The sequence below is a fragment of the Gadus macrocephalus genome, chromosome 9 (genome assembly GCF_031168955.1).
Source record: "Gadus macrocephalus chromosome 9, ASM3116895v1".
Classification (NCBI taxonomy): domain Eukaryota; kingdom Metazoa; phylum Chordata; class Actinopteri; order Gadiformes; family Gadidae; genus Gadus; species Gadus macrocephalus.
The window spans coordinates 17,210,530-17,231,618 of NC_082390.1; the positions used below are offsets into that span (position 1 = coordinate 17,210,530).

Consider the following 21,089-nt stretch of genomic DNA (forward strand, 5'->3'; position numbering starts at 1 on the left):
TCACAGAGATAAATAAGGGCAAAGGGACGTTGCCAATAACACTACGTGTTTTCAATATTGTTTCAGAATAATGAATCTGTCCCTTTTCTGCCCACCTGAGGGCGCTATTGTACCGATATGCTCGGAACGGAGTGGGACAGACCCAGAGGCAGAGGCCCAATCCAGAGCTACGCCTGCCAAGAAAACAGCTTGAAACGAGGATCCGCCCTCTGCACTTGTCCTAGGTAGGTATAGGCTAGTTATTTCACATTTCATCTCAGTTCTTTCTACAAACTCAACCAGGTCATACGGTCTTAAGCCTTGTTTAAGCAGTGACGATTCTTTAAACTTTTAAGAGGAACTCCTTGACTACAAAACAAAATGCAGCGTTTCGGGAGAACGTTTGAGAGCGAAAAGCATCAATTGCAGGAGCTCAACGACAGACTTTCTCAATACTTGTGCAGAACCAAACAACTGGAGGATGAAAACTCATGCCTCATCACAGAAATAAATACACTTCGGCAGGCGAGGACGGCGGGTCTGGAAAAAGGCTACATGAGCGAGATGCGCGAATTGAGGAGAATGGTGGGGCAGCTGTCCTTTGAGAAGTCCCAGGCTGAGATGGAGCGGGAGAGGCTATGGCGGGAGGTCCAGACGGTGCAGTCTCTGCGCCGGGAGGAGACTGAGGTGTGCCAGGACATAGGGGGTGCGTTAAAGGGCTGCGAGAAAGAGCTTCGACACGGCAACGAATCCCACGTTGCCCTCGAGCAGCGTTTATTTCAACTGGAGAACGAATATGAACATTTGGAGGAAAAACACAGACAAGAAACTGCACACCTCCGCCGCCAGCTGGATTCACGGGTGGTCCCCATCATGACCCGGTATCACCAAGAAGGTGGACCGGTGGTCTCTCCGGAAGAGGTGCAACAGTTCGCTCGTAGTGTGTCGGAAGGATGGATGGACACTTTTGAAATGTATCAACACCAAGTAGAAGAAATTGAGCAATCAATTCAATCAGACAGGGCGATGCTCGACGATCTCCAAAAGGAGAAGATGCTTTATGCAGCAGATTTTGACAAATTACGCATAGAAGCGCACAAGCAAAGTCAAATTCAAGTCCATCTTGAAGAACAACTTGGGCACATGCAGGAAAGATTCCGGATGGAATTGAGCGACTACCAGGTAGGGAGACCAAATCGTACTGAATCCTCTGTTTTGTTTTGTTAAGTTAGTTGTGGTCTTTCTTCTATTCTTTAAGCATAGTGGTATGTGTAGTATTGACGACGAGTAAAGCAAGAGCACAGTTTACACGACTTGAATTATGTGTAGTAGGCCTAAGTGTTTTTTGACCCCATCATTGGATAATCCACCATGAGCCCCGCCCACAATGTCTGCTAAACGTCAGCATCTAGGGCCGTGGGTGAGATGGTTGTTTGTGTGCGCTTCTGATTGCACACTATTCTACTTCACCAACCATGGATCAAATAAGCTCCTGCATCTCGAAACGGGACACGTGCTATTGTAGTATCAACAATGACGGCATAACAACATTTCCAAATTTAATCCACAGCACAGCACAGCATGGCAGTCAGCATTGCCAGACATTTAAACCAATTAGTGTCCAGATCCACTAATCCTTATTACCATTCTATTTATGGCGCCAAGCAGGACGCTCAACCGCTGCATTTTAACAGCATGTCCACGTGACTGCCCCTGTGTTAAAGATCACCTTTGATTACCTTTCGACTGTTATTTTGCATAGTTCAAAACTGGACCATCACATTATATGAGTGCATCCAATTGAAATTGCCATCAGGGCTTGGCTTGGTTTAAGCCGGAATTACTATGAATAACCACGCTTGGTTCATCTCTATTAATGCAACCTTTTAGTTTCAGACAGAAAGTGCTAGGCATTGTCCGGAGCCCCGGAGGTGTCAAAGGAGTAGTTTTCTTATAAAGCATGCATGTGTTTTATATCTCGCACGGGCACTTTAAGTAAATCAAACGCGCGCTTCAGTAAGTCACAGGCACGCTTTAAGTAAATCGGACTCCCATGTCACCTCCTGGGCTCCGTAGCAATGTGATCTGGGAGCAAGACTCAACAGAATGTTTAAGCACAAGGCTTAAACTACACACAGTAGCATACATTCCAAAAACACCACCTCCAGCCTAGTGAAGTGGATAAACCAGGACTAACCAGCCCATCACATTTTAAGACAGCCATAGTGGGCCAGACTAAAGCGCAGTTGGGTGCCTCTGTGGTATTTTTTAGAGCACCATTGAGGAGCTGGAGCACGAACGCAACATGCTGGCCGACAGCATGGAGGCAAAGCTGTGGGACCATCAGCAGCTGCTGCGGGTCAAGATGGACCTGGGCATGGAGGTGGCAGCCTACAGGTGAGCCTGCGGTTACAATGCATCTCAGGAAGGGGTCCCACGCCATGGGGGTATCTGAGGGACAGGGGGGCTGTTGGCCCGATGAACTGTGGACTCTAACTCGACTTGAGGTAATGATGACGATTTAGCGCTTTGATGTGAAGAAAAGGCAGATCTCGACGGGGCAACCACCCCCTCAACCATACCCCCACCCCTTCAACCACACCCACACCCCCTCAAACCCACTCCCCCCCACCCCGTCAACTACACCCCAATCCCCTCAACTACACCCCAATCCCCTCAACTACACCCCAATCCCCTCAACTACACCCCAATCCCCTCAACTACACCCCAATCCCCTCAACTACACCCCAACCACCTCAAACCCACACTTACCCTGGTAGTTGACTTTTTGAGCGTGTTCATTGTAAACAAGTGAAGGAGAGGAGGAAGGGTGGATGGTAGTGATGATCCAAACCCAACAGCATACGTCCTGGGTCTTGAAGCCATGGAAGGGCCTTAGCTGCAGTTCTCATAATGTCCACTAGATGGTTACTCTTTGTATAGATATAGACCTGGGGATTCTGTCAACAAATGCAGCTCAGCAGCTCCGTGTCTTCCAATATGTGTATTGTTGGTTCTTTTGAAAATAATAATTTTATTAGAAGGATATTGATAATGAATAACTCAACAAAATATTTCCCCAATGTCCAAATCTGGTGATTTATTTTTTAATTAAATTTGTTCGCCTCCTGCAACATTCTGTTCGACAGAGAGGGATAATTAATTTAATTTATCTTCAATGTGTATTGGCCAATCTGATTTGTCTGGACGCGATTGCGATTCAGCCTACACGCAAACTCACAGCCAGACACAAGAACAACAAACAAGTTCTTATTCTTATAATTGACTAAGAGCAGCTTTTTCTTTAATGACATAGGAAAGAAAGGAACGAAATCTCTTTATTTTTTTACCTACTTCCATAGTGTGTTGTAATACAAGCTGCATTGATTATTGCGTTGTTCATAGAAAGTCATTTGTGACAAAAGCTTTTTCTCTAATAAAATATTAGATACGGTAATTAATCTGTTGTTTTCTTTAATGATCATCACAAAAGTAGGAAGTGAGTAGCAAACTCTGAGTAGCAAATTCAGATGTATTTTTGAAAATCCCACATGGAAATGTACATTGAAAAAAAATTGCTTCGAGATGCATCAATAATCGTTTTAGAATCGAATCGTTGACCTCTGAATCTGAGGTGCCAAGAGATTCCCACCCCTAATTGGAAATGACACTTTTTTTCTATGCAACAGTGGTGAAAGAGTATAGATATCGGTTGAACTATCAACCAAATTTTCCTATAAAACTGCAATGTATTTTTCATAAATGTGCACTTGTTTTGGTTGCGTAAAACCATTTCAAAATGGAATTCCAGTTGAAACGTTCATTTATATATTTATCTGCTTAGTAGCCTATAATTGTTTGTGTAAAGACATGTCACGGCATCAGTTAAAATCCCTCAGTGGTCTATTAATGTTTCAGCTGCTGGTCCTCCTCTAGGCTATGAGAAGGCCTCCCTCTCCTCTTATTTGTTTATTAGCTTGTAGCTGGCTAGAACAACAGCTAATACACTTTTACCTTTTATGGCAGTAATTTCATACTGGCTAACTGCTATAAGAAATGTATTCATCCTAAAGTCTTATCCCAAATGACATGTCAGTGAGAGGGAGGACAGCGATGATTTTAAAAGGCTAATAAAATGCTGCAACATGTCTGTATATGGCCAGTTGGTCCATGGCAGCAGGTCTTTGTTTTGCATATTTGAAATAGGTGGAATGTCTCCATGCAGACAGAGCAGAAGCTAACCCCGGAGTCATGAGCCGTGCTTTCAGAATCACAGCAAAGCAGCGGAGCATGCAGAGAAAAAGCACCTCGGTTGTTATTTTTAGTTTGCTCTTTTACCACGCTCCCCAAGAGGGGCTGGTTCCTTTTGAAGGACACTTGCTCTCGCAGGAATTGAGTTGGGTTGGAATACGGCCAAGGGAAATATGAACAGATTTTCCAAATAATTGTTCAGGTAATTATGCGTATGGCGTTTTGATTCGTTTTTTTGTTTGGATTCAATGGTACGTTTGACCCCTGTGCAGCCCGTTCCCCGGGGTCCTCATGTCAGCCTCATGTGTTCTATGTTCAAGGCTTGTGCTTTGAGATGGCAGAGCTGAATGATTTGAATCATCTTGTAAGGTATCTGCTTTCAACTATGTTTAACACAGGGGTATTCAAACATAAGTTCGTTCTAAAGGCAGGGGGTTAACTAAAAATACTTTGAAATGAAGTGTTTTACCCTTGGCTTGAATAACTTTGTTGTTTTGCTTGCTCAGGTCTCTCCTCGAAGCCAATAGAGGAGATGTGCAAGAGACGCACAGAATGGGGAATCAAAGAGAAAGAATAATAGGTACTGTGTCACACATTATAATGCTAATTATTAAGTTAGTATTGTTGTTATATATTATATTTTCATCTTTTAGAAAATGGCTGGATCATAGCTAGATTGTAATTTGACAATATTTGTACATTCATATTGTGTTCCTTCCATGTCCCAGAAATCAAGAGGCCTTCTCTCCCCTACACCCAGAGAGCAGGCCCCTCCACCAGACAGCATCTAGATGTCAGGTACACGGAGCTCGCTTCCACCCTTAGGAGATCGCCTGGGCCCGCCTCTGGATCCATGAGTCCCTCCAGGGTCATCCCTATCTCCGTCTCCCCCCGGGGCCAGCATCAAAGTCCTGCAGCCAGGAGGGACATGCTCTCATTCAATAAAGCCCGAGTTGAAACATCTACAGCAGCTACTGCTGCAGCCACACCCTCCAAACCCGCAGCCAAGGATGATGAGCAGAGTAGTCGGGCCATTGGGAGAAAGGCAAAGGAAGAACAGATTGTTAGAGTCCAAACGGTTACTCAGGTCGAGAAAACACTGAGCCCTGTGGTCTCCAACACGGAAGCCTCAGAATCAATGAGAACGGTATCACCAATGGTGAGAGGCGACGTTACCGCAGAGACGGAAGGCGAAAAGAAAGTAAGAGATGAAATGGAGGAAAGAGTATGTGTGAGTGAAGGCGATTTGAAGGGAAAACGTGGGAAAGATTTGATGGTGGATTCAAGCGAGAAAAAGCTTCTGGACAGCGTGACCATGGAGGACATCATCAGCCAAGTGATGCGCCCTGCAGGCATGGATCCCAGAGGGAGCCCAGCGGGGGACTCTCCCCTGACCTACCATGTGGAGAAGACGGAGCAGGAGGATGGCTCCACGAAGACGCAGATCATACTGGAGTCTAAGGTGGAGGAGGAGCTCGACCTCTCCCAGGACTTTGCTCTGGACGCGCTCCTCGGTGGAGGAGAGACGACCATATCGCTGGAGGACATCCAGGGCACGCCCACAGGAAGCATGATCCAAGAGCTGCTGAGCGGCCTGCGGAGGGACGAGGGCATGGCCAACAAGTCAATCAATATCCAGATCATGGAGACGCCCTTGGTGGATGACCGTAATGACGCAGAGCAGGACTCCTCTGTGACGTACTGTCAGGTCGAAGACATAGAGGTTGCTCCTTGTGATGTCGAAAAAAGGCAACAAGCTGACTGTCATACATCGAACATCAGCAACACAGGCACGGTTGAATTCATACAGGGTGACGAATTCTCCAGGAGCTCCAAGGAGACTGATTCGCCGTACTACGGCCATGACGAAGGGTCTCAAGAGTATTTTGTTTCAACACCTGATGAAAACCTTTCCGAACTCGACGAGGGACTTGGGATAGGGTCCTATGGCCATTATGCAAACCTTGAGGATCTATCCGATGAGAGATATTATCAAGATGAAGGGCTTGCGCAGCAAGGAATGATTGCCGAGGAAGTTGAGGAATACGAACTGTCGAGGTTAATGTCACCGAATGGCTCCTATGTCAAAGAGCGCTTCCCAGAATGCATCATTGAAGAGGAAGTGCAGGTCTCACCCACGGTGCAAGACGAGGTGCTGGGGTTCCTGAAGGAGGAGTCCCTGGACCCAAAGGAACAGCTAGAGGGGGCCCTGGATAGCCTACAGGACTCAGTGTCGGGGCCCCTGAAGGAAGAACTGGCTTACTTCACACGACTCAGTAGGGAAAGCCCTCAGAATATGTCAGTGGACGTCAAAAGAGTACAGCACACCAAAGAGGACGGCTCCATGACGATCACGGCAGAGCTAAACATCTCTCAGAGCCTGGCCGAGTCGGGGCTGCTGGAGGAGGAAGAGGGGGATCTCTCCGAGGAACAGATACTGGCCTCCCTCCAGGCCTCTAACCCCGGGCTGCAGGCACTCCTCACGCAGGGCGGCGCCCAGGGGTACAGCTTCCAGATGTCTGAAGAGCAGCAGAGCGGACACGCTGGAGGACCGGAGGACATGGCTGCTATGGGAGGATCTGTGACCCAAACAACCGAGAGGTACATCAAGCTGGGGCCGGAAGAGAGGTCCTTCACCTTCCAGAAGGAGGTAGATCAGACGAGCTCAGGCCATATGCTGCACTCGCACATGCTGACTAGTCCTATCGAGATTTCTCATGAAAAGAAAGTTGCAACAGTATATCTTGAAAGCTCAACAGACGATTAAAAAATAGATTTGATGCATCTCTTTTATTTGACAGGCGATTTCTATTTTAATATGCTTCCAATAATTAATACTCCATCAAATTATCATGGATACTTACCCTATTTTATTTTTTACAATTCAGTAGAATTTAGTTCACTAGTCATACAAGGATACAATTCATCCTTGTTTGACTAGTGCTGTAATTGGAACTAGTGCTCTTACTGCTGTGCTTTCATCGTAACATACATTTAATTGTACCGTTGACCCGGACACATATAATCAACTTACTATCAACTACTTTAAGACATGTTTGGTAGTTGATAGTTGAAGAGATATTGATTACATGATAAGGTATTTTTCTGTAATAATCACAATAATAAGGCACACAAGTTAATGCCTTACATTACCTTGAACACTGTAGGCAAACTGATTTATATGCTTGCAGTTACCATAATATGATCAATATAATCACCGTTCATAGTTGTTAGTCTTTGTAGCTTCTGGTCTTCTTTTAATGATAAACGCTCACTAGACATTTTTATTTTTGTACTAACCTATTTGCTTGACATTGACGTTACTTAATGGATAGTTATGAGCTCGGATGCAGATCATACTAAACTATTGACAAACAAGCCAGGGATTTATCCATTTTCGTATGATTATATAATTATATCACTGATTATAAGACTGAAAGGGAATAGTTGTGCAGGAGAGGCATTGATCTGTTAAAGACAATTATTAAAGAGGATGCTCCTACCTTTGCTGTCAAATAAAAACATCGCTCTTCTATAACAATTTGGTCTAAATATTGATTCAACTTAGTTTAAAAGAGTACAAAAAACAGATATCATGGAAAAACATGAGAAAGTGTTTGAAGAGCCCGTGGGTTGATTACAGAAGGTTGATGGATGACAACACATTAATTAATTTCTGAAGCAGTTTTGAGTGGCACTTTCACTTTATATGGTGATGGAATGCTTTGACGTGTGTCTGCTGAAGTGTGTGTTGGGGTTCACTGTCACTATGATAGGTGTTTGTTTCACCCTTATGGTTATTCCTGGATTAACAGAGGATCAATTAGCAAAGAGACAAGCTGTGGCTTCCATTTAGTTTTATGTATTTCATGTCATGAACTCACCATTCTCCTCTATTATAGCAATGTGTTTTGATTTTACTTAGCTGCATCATGATCATGAACTTCACAGAACTCTAGTTAGGGATTATGTGGAACTGAAAAGGAAAAAATCCCACGGTAGGGTTAATTTGCTGTTTCGATCCATTTGACACACCATTGACATACCATTGCTTTAAAGGATATTTTATTGCTGTAAAGGGATGTTTTGCATTCTAGTGCCAACAAACGTAACAATATTTGACATTAAACAAAATGCTATAATGAACAAACGGGAGAGTTATTTGTGTTTTCATTTAAAATGCAATGCCATTTCAGTGCTGTATAATCTGGAAATGTTGCTATTGCTGACGTTTGAACAAACAAACAGAATAAAGCAGCATGTAAAGCATGTGTATCACTGTTAATGTGAATGCTTTAGTAACCCATTTACTGTATCAATTATTGAAATGATTAGAGAGAAAAGTATAAAACTTCTTCTATCTGTGCTTTGAAAGCAAATAAAAATGTAAAGTTACAGTTTGAAGTGCTCCTTTATTGTAGCTCTTTCAACAAACTCCACATCTTCTCCATTGTATAACTATGAAATGCTGTTTCTTGTGCCCGGACAAGCTCTTTTCTACCAATAGAAAATAAACATGGAATATTTATATATATTGTGCCCGGCTCGGTCTCCAAGCGGCTGATGGCTTGTGTCATGAAACTGCAGTGCTCCGTCTCAACTGCCTGTTGACCACCTCCGGTGCCCTGGAGGAGTACAGAGAAAACAAATATGATGTAATCCTCTCCCCCCCCCCCCCCCCCAAGTTTAAAGCAGCCAGAATGAGATGCTGTCAGGCCCAGGAGAAAGACCACCTGACCCAACACGGTCTACTTTTACGCTACATATTAGCATTCACCAACAGGCTCTTTCAATTCCTCCACGTCACTCCCCCCCCCCCCCCCCCCCTCTCTCAGTCAGCCCGCTATCCTGACCTTCACGATAGGCTTCATAAACGTCCCATTAAAACATGAAACACGTTTCATTATCAAAGTACCTTGCCAGCATGTCCACCGTTTTCTGCGTGGCTTTCGTCTTCTTATGCTGAGGGCCGAAGATGATATTCTGGATCTCCAGACACTAAAACAGCCACGAAAGAAACAGAAGGTCAGTTCCCATGATGATGCATGAGGATAGACCAAAATACCCCTGTAGCAATCCCAGAGTGGGCTTCACATAACATGTGTTGACCGCTGAAGGGATTGGGTGGTGCTGGGGTATCATTTATTGTGTCTTTCAGGCCTAGACATGTAAGCCCCCCGGCACCACAGTTATCTCAGTCCAGTGGGGGAGAAACCAGTTCCTTCTCTCTGACCAGTGTAGGAGAAACCAGTTCCTTCTCTCTGACCAGTGTAGGAGATACCAGTTCCTTCTTCTGACCAGTGGAGTAGCGACCAGTTCCTTCTCTCTGACCAGTGGAGGAGTACCCAGTTCCTTCTCTCTGACCAGTGGGGGAGAAACCAGTTCCTTCTCTCTGACCAGTGGGGGAGAAACCAGTTCCTTCTCTCTGACCAGTGGAGGAGTACCCAGTTCCTTCTCTCTGACCAGTGGGGGAGAAACCAGTTCCTTCTCTCTGACCAGTCGAGGAGTACCCAATTCCTTCTCTCTGACCAGTGGGGGAGAAACAAGTTCCTTCTCTCTGACCAGTGGGGGAGAAACAAGTTCCTTCTCTCTGACCAGTGGGGGAGAAACCAGTTTCCTTCTCTCTGACCAGTGGGGGAGTACCCAGTTCCTTCTCTCTGACCAGTGGAGGAGTTTTAAACGTTTAGCAAACCCATAGTGAGTTATCAACAGTGATGCTCTAGGCTACCCAAACATTTGCAGCCATTTGCAGTTCTTTTCCAGCCATCAAAATAGAGAGCTCAGTGTTTCCCCCTGTTTTGGATCCGTTGATACTGGAACACATCCATCTGGCCTGTTGGATGTTTTCACGGTTGCTAGGGTTGATGTAATGGAAGACAATTTTTTTCCTTCCAAAAGCACCAAGTGAGGAGGAAAATGTCAGGTCTGTGTGTATTCCATTGTTCTTAAATTGGCTCTCACTCTGAGAAAACGTGTGTGTGTGTGTGTGTATGCGTATGTGTGTGTGTGTGTGTGTGTGTGTGTGTGTGAGTGTGAGTGTGAGTGTGAGAGAGAGAGAGAGAGAACCAGGCCTTCACTATGCTGGAGAGACCTTAAAACAACTAAATGCTGCAGAAGAGTGCATCCTTCAACATACGAGTGGAACATATTAACATCCCTCAAAGTAACAACATCGTCAAGCCCGAGCATGGAACACCCTGACCCGACACATCTGCTGTTTATCAGCGATATACTTCACAGAGAGGGATTGGCAAGGCACACAAGGCAGAGTACAGAGAGAGAGAGAGTGCTGAAACCTCCGATGCACCCCGCTTGTATCTCTGTACCTAGATACAACAACAACAAATACACGGCAACCAGAGCCCTCCACATGCAGAGGGCGGCACAGAAAGCCCCTCCGTTGCTGATTACTGGGGCATTTGAGAGGACTTGGCTGCTGCAGGGACCGAGCTCTGGAGCCCAGGAGGAGAAACACACGTCATAGAGAACATGACTCATCCATTATATAAGTACGAAGAACAAACAGGATTCCTATCGAGAGTGTAGTAAGCGGTAAAACACTAACAGATGCTGAGGGTAAGCACTATCTCAGCGGCTTATTTAGTCAATCAGCAGACGCTTTAATCCATAGTGACTCCTGGTGAAACAGGTGTTTAGGGGACAGGTGGGAGTGAGATATCTTGCTCTAGGATGGCTCAGGTGTGCTGCAGACTGGGGAGCAAGCCATTCAGCTGGGACTTGAACACCCTAGCCCTACACTTCCCTGAACTCAGTTAAACCTATGACGGATATGTATTCGCATAAGCATGGACCCGATCTTGAAGATAGTGATTTTTTTGCTAACAGAAGTTAACAGAAAAGGGTTCCCGGCAGTGTGATGGTAATCCGGATCTCCCCGGTTGAAACCAGATCCCGTAGTTCCGCTCTCCTGACGCTCAGTGTTGTGAGGACCAGCTGCCTGCCTCTGTCCAAACAGGGGAAGCCACAGAGTCGTTCTGTGTGATATTTTACACCGGCCAGCACGGCCCCCCAACAGCCTGAGCTGCGTCCGCTAGAATTAGCATGCTGCTTTTGACTGCACCGAGCCCCAGAGACCACAGTGGAAATAGATCTTCCCAACACAAGAGGGACTCTGTGTGTGTGTGTGTGTGTGTGTGTGTGTGTGTGTGTGTGTGTGTGTGTGTGTGTGTGTGTGTGTGTGTGTGTGTGTGTGTGTGTGTGTGTGTGTGTGTGTGTCTGCGTGTGCGCGTGCGTGTGTGTTCGCACGTGCGTGTGTGCAAACCTGCCTGTTACTGGGCTATCTTGTTCATAATAATCTTGCTAATAAGTGCCTCTAAAAATAGTGTGGCTAAAAAAGAAAAGGTCAATGCCGTGTTTTGGTCTTCGGTAGGTAAACAGTCTACTCTATTGAGGGTGTAGCCTTAACGAGGGGCTTTTATCCAGCTGATCACAGGCATCGAGGAGCCAACTAGGCTCAAGGGGGCGTAACCGAAACCGGGAACGTCATGACTAGTAGCCAACAGGTTTGTCCTGGGCGGTGCTGGGTTGCATAGCGGGGGGGTTCTGGTATGAGTACCTTCCTCAGGGTCCGGTGGGCCGGTCGGATGAGGCCCTGGGTCATCTGCACCCCGCCAATCAGCTGCATGCTGTCTGCCACCTCGGCGCTCCACTCCCCAAACACACAGCGCTTAGGAGCCAGCGACGCCTTCTGGACCTCCACACATCTCTGGCACACACGCACACGCACACGCACACGCACACACACACACACACACACACACACACACAGTTAGCAAAAACACATTAGCAGATGGCGAAGTGAATCAGGTGTGTGTGTGTGGACGAGTGGGGTGGGTGGGTGGGGGGGGGGGGCACCTCCTTCTGTCCGTCGATCAGGAGAAAGCGACAGTAGTCATCCTGGGCGGTGAGAAAGGTGGGGTCCTGTGTCCCGGCTGCGTCCCTGTAGACATCCAGACTCTCCTCAAAGTAGAGAGCTGCAGACTCTGGTGCCAGACGGGAGGAAACATATTACCAATCATTCATTTGATTTACTTTGACTTTTGATTTCATTTCATGTAATAAAGAGAATCTCATTGGATGACTGTCTGTGCTGAATTCTCAAACCAAAACCCTCCTATTAGCAATCCATCCTCTTAGCTAGATCCGGTGACGTCATTAGACGTGAGTGAAGAAACTAGTTGAAATCACTGACGTGATGCAGTGTTGAATTACAGCCCTTCACCTGTCATTATAACCAATGGGGTTCATATCAGGTGAACCTCAGCCCCAACATGTAGGCTCCCAGCGGGGGGGGGGGTCAAACCTAACGAGCCAATGGTCCGCTGCTCCGCGAATAGACTCACCGTTGTGGCTGGGCCCGGCTGCAGAGGAGTGGACCACGGCCAGCTTGTGAGCGATGTGTGCTCTGTCTAGCCCCCCCGGGCTCTGACTCACAGCAATGGCATGAGCCTAGCGGAAACGCCAGCATGGAAATAAGCCCAGAGATCACCCTCCATCATACTCAGATCACAACAGCAACTCGCATAACCAACATACTAAAGCTTAAGCTCATGAAACCATTCACGTGTTAATATGTGGATAACATTGGGTCTGTTTGTGTGTGGGTCACGTGTGGCTCCTTGCCTTGGTGAGATGCTCTACGGCCCGGTCCAAACTGCCCCGGGACTCTTCGATGGCCGCCATGTCCCTGTAGACGGAGCAGGTCTCCCCGGGGTCCCCCCGGTCGCCCAGCAGCTGCAGAGACCTCTCACACTGAGCTAGGGCTTCCAGTGGCCGGCGCTGTCTCTGGTACAACCTTCAGAGCAGACAGCGAAGAGACAGGAGATAAGCCATGGATTCAGACCAGGAGTTATTCAGATCTGTGTCCCCTAGATTATGGACATAGCGCTCGGTCCATCTTAGCGGTGCTAAGCAGCCAGCCTTTCTTAAGATCTCCGGAGATACTCTGAACCCCAGGAACTTAGGAGCAGGATTTGGCCGGTGTGACTGCCAGTGAAACCCACACAGTGTGGCCTGTAATAGAGAAAGGGTTAGCCATGTTGTTATCCATGGCCGCATCCAACATTTCATCGGCCTCCTGTAGTGTCTGTCTGGTGTCTGGAGATTTGCTGCTGCTCAATAATAAGGACTCTGTGACCTGCTGAACTCCAACTCCCAACAGAGTACCAAGCAACTGCACAAAACTGGTTGTTATTTTCGTTTAATCGGTCTAACACAGTGGACAAGGCAAACAAGGTCAGTAATCAGATCACCCTGATGTGCGTCAAGCAGAGAAACAACAGAGCACTTACGTTCCACAAACCACAAATATATATTATGGTTTGCAGCTTTGCCAAGCTGGTCCGAGAATATAAACATTAAAACCTTAATGTATGGCATACCACTTAAAAGGACCATTAGACCTTGTGAGAGCGGGAAGGAGGGGCGAATTGCCGGACAAACGGATGACCCAGAGATCCTCGGCCAGGAGACAGGCTCCATCTTGCTCACGTGCTGAAAGCTCAGAGTCCCCGGAGGACGCCAGCCACCTCACGGTTCTCTATAATGAATTCAGATCTACACTCTACTGCTGGCTTTTTGTCATCCGAGGGCACCAGCACTTGCTTCACACCCATTCCATCTGCAGCTAAGAGGGTTGTCACGCAGCCCGGGAGACACCACTCCCCCCTTTTCCTAAATCAATCTCTCCACACGTGCAATGAAGAGATGGTCGCTCGCAACACATGCCTGGTTCGTCTAGGCGTGTGGCCATAGAGAGAGAAACCCGGCCGAAACCATTAGCATTCCGTCCTCCATGAAAAATACATGCCATCCCATCATGCCTTGTTGCAGCCAGCGGAGACTGTGTGAGATTTACAGCAGCACGGCATGCACCAGCACTATGCTTCAGTGTTTCCTGAGGCTGCCCATAGCAGACCTACAGACAATGGCCTTCTATCCTCCTATTTACCCGACATCCTTCCCACACTAACGGAAACTGAGGGAACAGGACCAGCTTAAACTGATTTCAGAGTCGGCTGGCAGGAAGATAATAACCTTAAAGATGTACATATTGCCACAAGCTGTAAGGGCGATATCACCCTCTGTAGCTCTCACCATTGTTGCCGTCACTGTGGAATAAAAAATAGAAAAAAAAAAGCCTCAATCATGTGTAACAAACTACCACGTATAACTATGATTCCTCTAACACCTTGAAAGGAGGCAGTTGCCGATGGATAAATGTACGTTCAAATGAAACACTCAAATGTGATGTCCATCTTTCAGTAAGGAGTTGTGATGTTAAACCTGATCCATGTGGGAGGAGGGCCCCAGCAGGCTCCAGTGGGGGGGGGCGTCCCCTCCCCATCACAACAGTGTTGACTGACAGGTCTCTGGGACCCTGCCAGCGTATGACTCACCGCTTCACTGGCAGAGATTTACAAAGCTTACAGGCCAGCCAGAGTCTGCACATTATTCCAATTACCAATAGCAAGTCAACAAGCACTTAGAGATTGAACTTGACGCGAAGGGAGGATTATTTACTACAGAGTGAATCAAATATGCACTGGTCTAAGACACGTCACGTGTACTACGACTGCTGGTTTATACTATGTTATGTTCACTTAAAGTATGCTGTACATTGTGCAGCTTTCAGCATTTCAAATATATATTGTGTTACTGGCGTATTGTTCTACGTACAGGCTTTTTCCAAACACTCTTCTCTGTAGCTCTGGAAATCTAATCAATTGGCCGAAGCTGTAAGCCAGTAAGCCAAGTTTTATTTTAAGGTTGGCCCGTGGAACTTAAGATCAGATGGTGATGAAAGGAGGGGAGAGTAAAGGGAGTCAAAACAAAGCGTGCAGCAGAGAGCGAGCTTTGGGCTTGGGCTATGAGACTCAGAGGAAACAACTTACAATGAATTCACAAGAGAAGAAGGAACACAGCAACAGCAGAAAACACTAAAAGGGTTCTCATGTAAAGGATATTTCATCCAGCAGCACTTCCAATTTCCTGCAGAAACCTTTGTAGCACCTTAAAGCATGTTACGAATAATGAGTTTTTAGATCTTCATGGTGGCAATTAATAAACATTTAGGCTATGTTAAAACTTACTCTTTTTGGTTTGCTTGAAAATGTCGCCATCTTGTGGGCAAACAGGCATCTTCGACTACATTGACATCCAGGTAAACAACGTATCTTTTGGAAAGATTTTGATGACAGTAGCATTGAATTTTATGTGGAAACCCTCTCTTCCCAAGGTAAATCAGGTTCTAATGCATATATTTGTCGCCCATTCAGCAAATACACATAAATGTGTGTGAACAGTGGACACACACACCTCCCTACACCCTAGGATGTGCTTACGATGCATTTGATAGAAGGTTTCCTCAGACAGCGAACAGCAGAAGAGATGGATGTCACCAACAATACATACCCGAAAATAACTTATCATAGTAATTACATATGTTCCTGATCAAATGTTCCAGCATTGATGAGTATTTTGTCTGGAATCTTTTGGATGGAATGATAATATCTACAACGTGGCACAGCTAAGTCTCAAATAAATAACCTACATTTTTGTTTGATAACTTACTGTTTCAAATTGGGTTTGATAGGCCTAATATTTTATTTGATTAAGGTAGAAACTTTGAGATTCATATCCAGCCCTAAAGATTGACTTGACTATAAGCATTTGGGAGATGGGGAATACAAATCCGGTTATTAAATATTGTATTAAATAATATAAAGATCTTGGCCTACTTTAGCCTACTATAACGTTGGCAACCAAAAGATTAAAAAACTATTCTGGTTCACAGCCAATCACAGGTTGTTCAGACTCATAATTGGCAATTAATCAAGTCACTCTTTCATGCACTCCAATATTAAGACACACACACGTGTGACCTTGGTTACAACGTTCGACAAACTCGAAAGTTGTTTAACGTATAGCTTTGCCGATATTGATTGCGCTAATGTGTTTACCAGTTAATGATTCGTGCCGAGGCGGGTTTACCTGCCTGTAGCAGAGCCATCTTGCCAGCCAGGGCTCATGCTGGACCTCAAAATCGTAGTTATTACTTCAAAACAGATTTTCATGACTTTAAGGAAATCCAAATTCTCATGTTGACAATGCACTAAAGTGTAATTTGTGTTTTTCATTTTCAGAGTGAGATAGTCCTAGAAATACCATGGATTATGTATCAGTATTTGTTTGTTTCACTAGTTTCCTCAGTCCATGATTTATTGTATTTGATCACCTTTATCCTTAATTTGACACAGTCTGTAGCATATCGTCATGGCTATGTCCCTCAGCAGGAGCAAGATTTCAACATCTCCTGAAAGAGTAAATCGTGAGTATTGAAACACTACTTTGTGACTTTTTGTCTATGGGAGGCTGATTATTCATAGAGGCTCCCCTGGATTGACTGGTGGTCTTGATGAGGACTACTGCTTTGAGCACCCCCTACTGGAAGTTAAAGGCAACTTCCAAGCAGAGCATTTTAGTGTTCTCCAATTAGTATATCAAATCTTTGAAATCCAGGATGGATGCTGGGAGATGCAGGTGGATGTGAATCCAAGAGCGGCGCGGTCTAACAGATGCTCTCGGGTACGATGCTGAAATGCTAACGCCTTTTCTATCTCCGCTTCGTTACAGTTCAGGCGTTCACTGCTTCAGGATTTCTCTGTATTGGTGTCTTGTGTCTTTTTAGATGAGGTACACTTGCAAGCAAATTATATATATTCGAGCTACAAATCAAGGCAGAAAAACTACCCATAAAATGCAAGAGTTATAGTTGAATATCTGGCTATTGGGGTTGGGGGAGTTATGGCATGAATTAATTCAGGCACACAAAGTGAGATGTTGCAATAAGGGAATAAAATTAAGCAAAATTAGTACCTCTTCATAATAAGTATATTCACATATTCCTATGAAGCGGGAAGGAAAGTGTCCCATGTGCAAATAAAGATGCAATGAGTTGACTTCAGAAGTGAATGAGGCGAGGCAGCTGGGGTCATCTAGAGGTCATGGTAGTGGTGCCTCTACCATGACACCCACGTACTCCACCTGATGGAGTATGTTTCTTTGGCACTATTGATGCATCTAAAACATTCTGCATATTCGCCGTTAGGGGAGACGCGAGTTGGATTCCGGCACTACACTGGCAACGAGCCCAAAAGCTTGCTTGTTGGCAGTAAGTAAATAAGTAGCTCTCTAATTTAAAGCTGCTTTAGGTAAGATTTGATTTGTTTAGAGCAGAAAATAAGAGCAACCAAGTTAACAAGGGTAGAAAGTTGTCACCGAAACTCTTGACTTATAAGGATTAAGCGGATTCAAAAACTTATGTAACAAAGTATTGAGACCCATAACAAACATTTCAACCTGCGCAGTTATCTGTATATATATTTTTGAGTGTGTCTGCCCTCCTTTTGGGGGGATAAAAGTCATTCTGGCCTGGTGTTAGTAGTCCCCGGTTCCACAAACCTAGAGACGGTCCTGGGGGGTTGCTGAGAAGGGTTCGCAGTATCTAATCATTTGGTGCCTTTATCCAACTTACACCTGGTCATTGTTCACCATCAAATGATAATGACTAAGGTTTGGATAACCTAGATCCGGGTAACCCAAACCAAAGCCAGTCCTCTGGCCTAAGACACTTGTTAAACTAGGCCAGAAATCCTTATACCTTTAGCCTTTTAAGGAGGGCACACAAGTCTTACAATATTCAAAAATATATATGATAACTGTTCAGGTTGACAAGTTATCAGTATTTTGATACAGATAGATATCTATTACAGCATTTATGCATGTAAATGCCACCCCTCCACTGATAGGGCAAGTACTCTTCAATCTGGGAATGCTATTTAAGCCGTGTACCTGGATAGAGCGGTGGATATCTTCAGCTCAGTCTTGCTCCTCTCCTCCTGGTCCACGCCGCCTTGTGAGTAACACTCCTCTAGGATTCGGCCCGTGTTCAGGAAAGAGGCCTCTGCTTCCTTCAAGGTCACAACTGTTAAGGTCCACTTTGGGCTGTTCAATATTAGATAGAAATGATTTGATCCCTCAGGATAACAATTATCAAACAGTGCTCAACGTCAAGCTGAATAGAAATAAGGATATATCGCATTTGTAATAGGATATTCATTTGAGTAGCCATCTAAGATCAAATTAAAAAAATCGTGCATGTTTTCATCTGAATGTAATCTGCTCATCTCGTTGAGGCTGGGTTAGGTTCATGGCTAGCCAGGTGATACAATTGCCTGTCACCCCAAAAGGATATTTGCCTGTGAGCATGGAGGCACCTCCCTGGACCAGGCCGCTGCGGAGAAGCCATGTGAAGACCAGTGGCCCGTCTTCATCGGAGCAGATGGGAGCAGGGTGAGAGAGGAGCAGATCCATGGCCAGGGACGAGTGCTTTTGGGCCTGCGCTCCCCAACCTGAAGTTAACATGGTGCTGGTATTATTCACTGCTGTTTTTGTTTAAAGGTTTGATATTTGATTACCCACAAGTCACCCACCATTAAAAAGCATTTATTTATTTGTTCCATGTGTAAAGCATCTTAGAGATGCTTTACATATGAAACAAATAAATATATGCTTTTTATGTTGCGCCTATTTAATTGTTGTGATTGGTCATAAATCGACTGTACTTGCTACCGTACCTTTAAACTGAAGGTAAGCCTCAGCCAGCCTAACTTGGGCTTGGGCTAGCTTGAGGTGTCTCTCTCCATGTGCTAGTCTAGCCAGGGCCACACACCGCACAAGGTCTCTGATGCAAGCATCAAACTGGGAGGAGACAAGTAATCACTGGCTGTTATCAAGTCAAGTCATAATTAAGTTGCTTTTGGGTTGTTTTATAGTCTAGTCTAGGGAAACTTGTCTTGCCAGTAAAGGCGCATCAACACAATACACATGCCTCATATGGGATTAGAAAACAAATACTCAGTTTCTCATATGAGTACATTTAATTCTTAAAAAGCATCTAACATTCGTCCAAAATAAGATTATTATTGACCTAATATTGTAAAGACCATATAGAGATATATAGATCAGATGATCACTCTGAGACATACAGAGTGATCTTCACCGCCATTTCAATCACGTTCAGCAAATTGTTGTTTTCAGAGGTGACAGGACCTTTATTTTGTGACTGTGTTTAGTGCCATCATCCTTAGTCGTCTCCGGGTAGCTTTCATTTAGACTAGACAGCATTTGGGGTTTGCCGTATGACAGTAACCATTACAAATGAAATACAGGTGATTTAAGGTGCATGAATAGAAGCCTATATTATCTTACATTGTAATCAATCTATATATACCTGCTGGCTGTCAGCCATTGCTTGGGCTCGACTTTCAAAATAGCCAAGCTTCTCTTCTGGGGGCATCATCCGCTCTCTTCTGGTGTATGATGCCGTGTGTGGGAGGCTGTGGACCTCCACTTCACCGACAGGGGGAGACTCGTCTGTGGCTGCGTTGCTTTCTATGCTTTCTGTGGATCTAAAAATCAGCAGTAAGACAACGTTCAACTCGCTGCCAACCCTGCACATGTATTACATATTAGGTCACTAGTAGCTAAAGGGTTCACAGGCTTGCACTCACAGCTGTATGTTAACTTTCTATATAGAACTAGAAATGTTGCGTTTTGTGACGTGCAGACTATTTTGGGGATTTGCTCGATTCAAAATATCTGACAGTTGGAATGTATTCTTACGTTGACTCAATTCAAAACGATTGGTAATTAATTACATAGGCATACTTACGAATAGTCAGTCAATTTCTGCTTCGTTTTTTTAAATGAAGTATCTTCCATCTTCCTAATGTTTAGTGTACAGAAGCTCAAGCATACATGTTTGTGACTGTCTGAAACAGACCTCGTCGTTTACGCCGACATCATAAACACAACACAGACGTGAGAGGCGCGTTCAAGATCCGCTCTGTTCTTCAGAGGTTTGCAGCAGCAACACTGGTGTCTGTTACTATAGTAACCTTTTCGTGTTTGATCACGTTCGCAGCGGGAAGCCACAGGGCGAGTTTGATAACACCCCTACCAAGACTAGCCACTACCGTCAGAGACCTTACACTCAGACCTCCATCCTCCGTTTTCACTTCAATTGTGTTTTCATAGCACAAAAATATCTTCAAGATAATTGTATTAAATTTGCAAGGTTGTTACAAAGCATGCCAATATACTTATACTGCGAATGCTACTGCTACCAACCATCACGCCAAAATAAATCCTGTACGTTGTCATTCTCTCTTACATCCGATAGATGTCAGTATACTAAAACCAAATAATTATTATCAAATCTTTAATGTAATCAGAAAACTTTTTTATTTTGATGTTGGAACTGATGGACAAGTGTCCTTTCGTATATTAGCTAAAAAAACAATTCCCAGTAGGCTCAAACCGTATTAAAGGGGAAGAGAGGCTATGGTATGAAAGGGCTTTGTATATGCGTTATCAAGGAGAAGAAAGATAACTAATTTGTTTAATGCAAAAAAAAAAAGTTGCATAATTTAACCCATCTTTGCCGGGAAACCCCATCTTTTCCTCTTAAAACATAATGTAAGAAAACATGTGTCAAATACACCGGTCCAAACGCCATGCTACATACACAAAAATTAGGAAATGTGAATTTCCTTGTGAAAATATAGTTTCCTCCCTCAGTAGGCCTACCCAGAACCCACGCCAAACAAACACATAGAGCAAAGCCTCTGCGGAAGCTCTGAGAAATTGGTCTCCCGAGACACTTTTCTAGGTTAATTTATTCTGTATTGGGCTGGCAGTCTATGCGCTGTCACTGGTTTCAAACTTGGGGCAGAGCCTGCGTTGTGTGCAAGACCGCCTAAGATAACTTCTTACGG

At 44.9% G+C, this 21,089-nt stretch overlaps 2 protein-coding genes across 2 annotated transcripts; one reads left to right on the forward strand and one right to left on the reverse strand.

The window, feature by feature from the left end:
* The first annotated feature begins 176 nt into the window (after window positions 1-176).
* Window positions 177-8,627, forward strand: synm (synemin, intermediate filament protein). The gene is made up of 4 exons (XM_060061239.1): window positions 177-1,161; window positions 2,252-2,376; window positions 4,737-4,810; window positions 4,959-8,627. The coding sequence occupies exons 1-4, from the start codon at window positions 361-363 to the stop codon at window positions 6,995-6,997; spliced, it is 3,039 nt and encodes a 1,012-aa protein (XP_059917222.1). The 5' UTR covers window positions 177-360; the 3' UTR covers window positions 6,998-8,627.
* On the reverse strand, window positions 8,274-20,470 carry ttc23 (tetratricopeptide repeat domain 23). Its single transcript, XM_060061240.1, has 11 exons — window positions 19,985-20,470; window positions 19,544-19,721; window positions 18,888-19,011; window positions 18,506-18,662; window positions 18,103-18,228; window positions 12,874-13,045; window positions 12,594-12,699; window positions 12,106-12,233; window positions 11,807-11,956; window positions 9,146-9,228; window positions 8,274-8,855 (listed from the first exon to the last, which is right to left on the reverse strand). The coding sequence occupies exons 1-11, from the start codon at window positions 20,032-20,034 to the stop codon at window positions 8,804-8,806; spliced, it is 1,326 nt and encodes a 441-aa protein (XP_059917223.1). The 5' UTR covers window positions 20,035-20,470; the 3' UTR covers window positions 8,274-8,803.
* Between the last annotated feature and the right edge of the window lie 619 nt (window positions 20,471-21,089).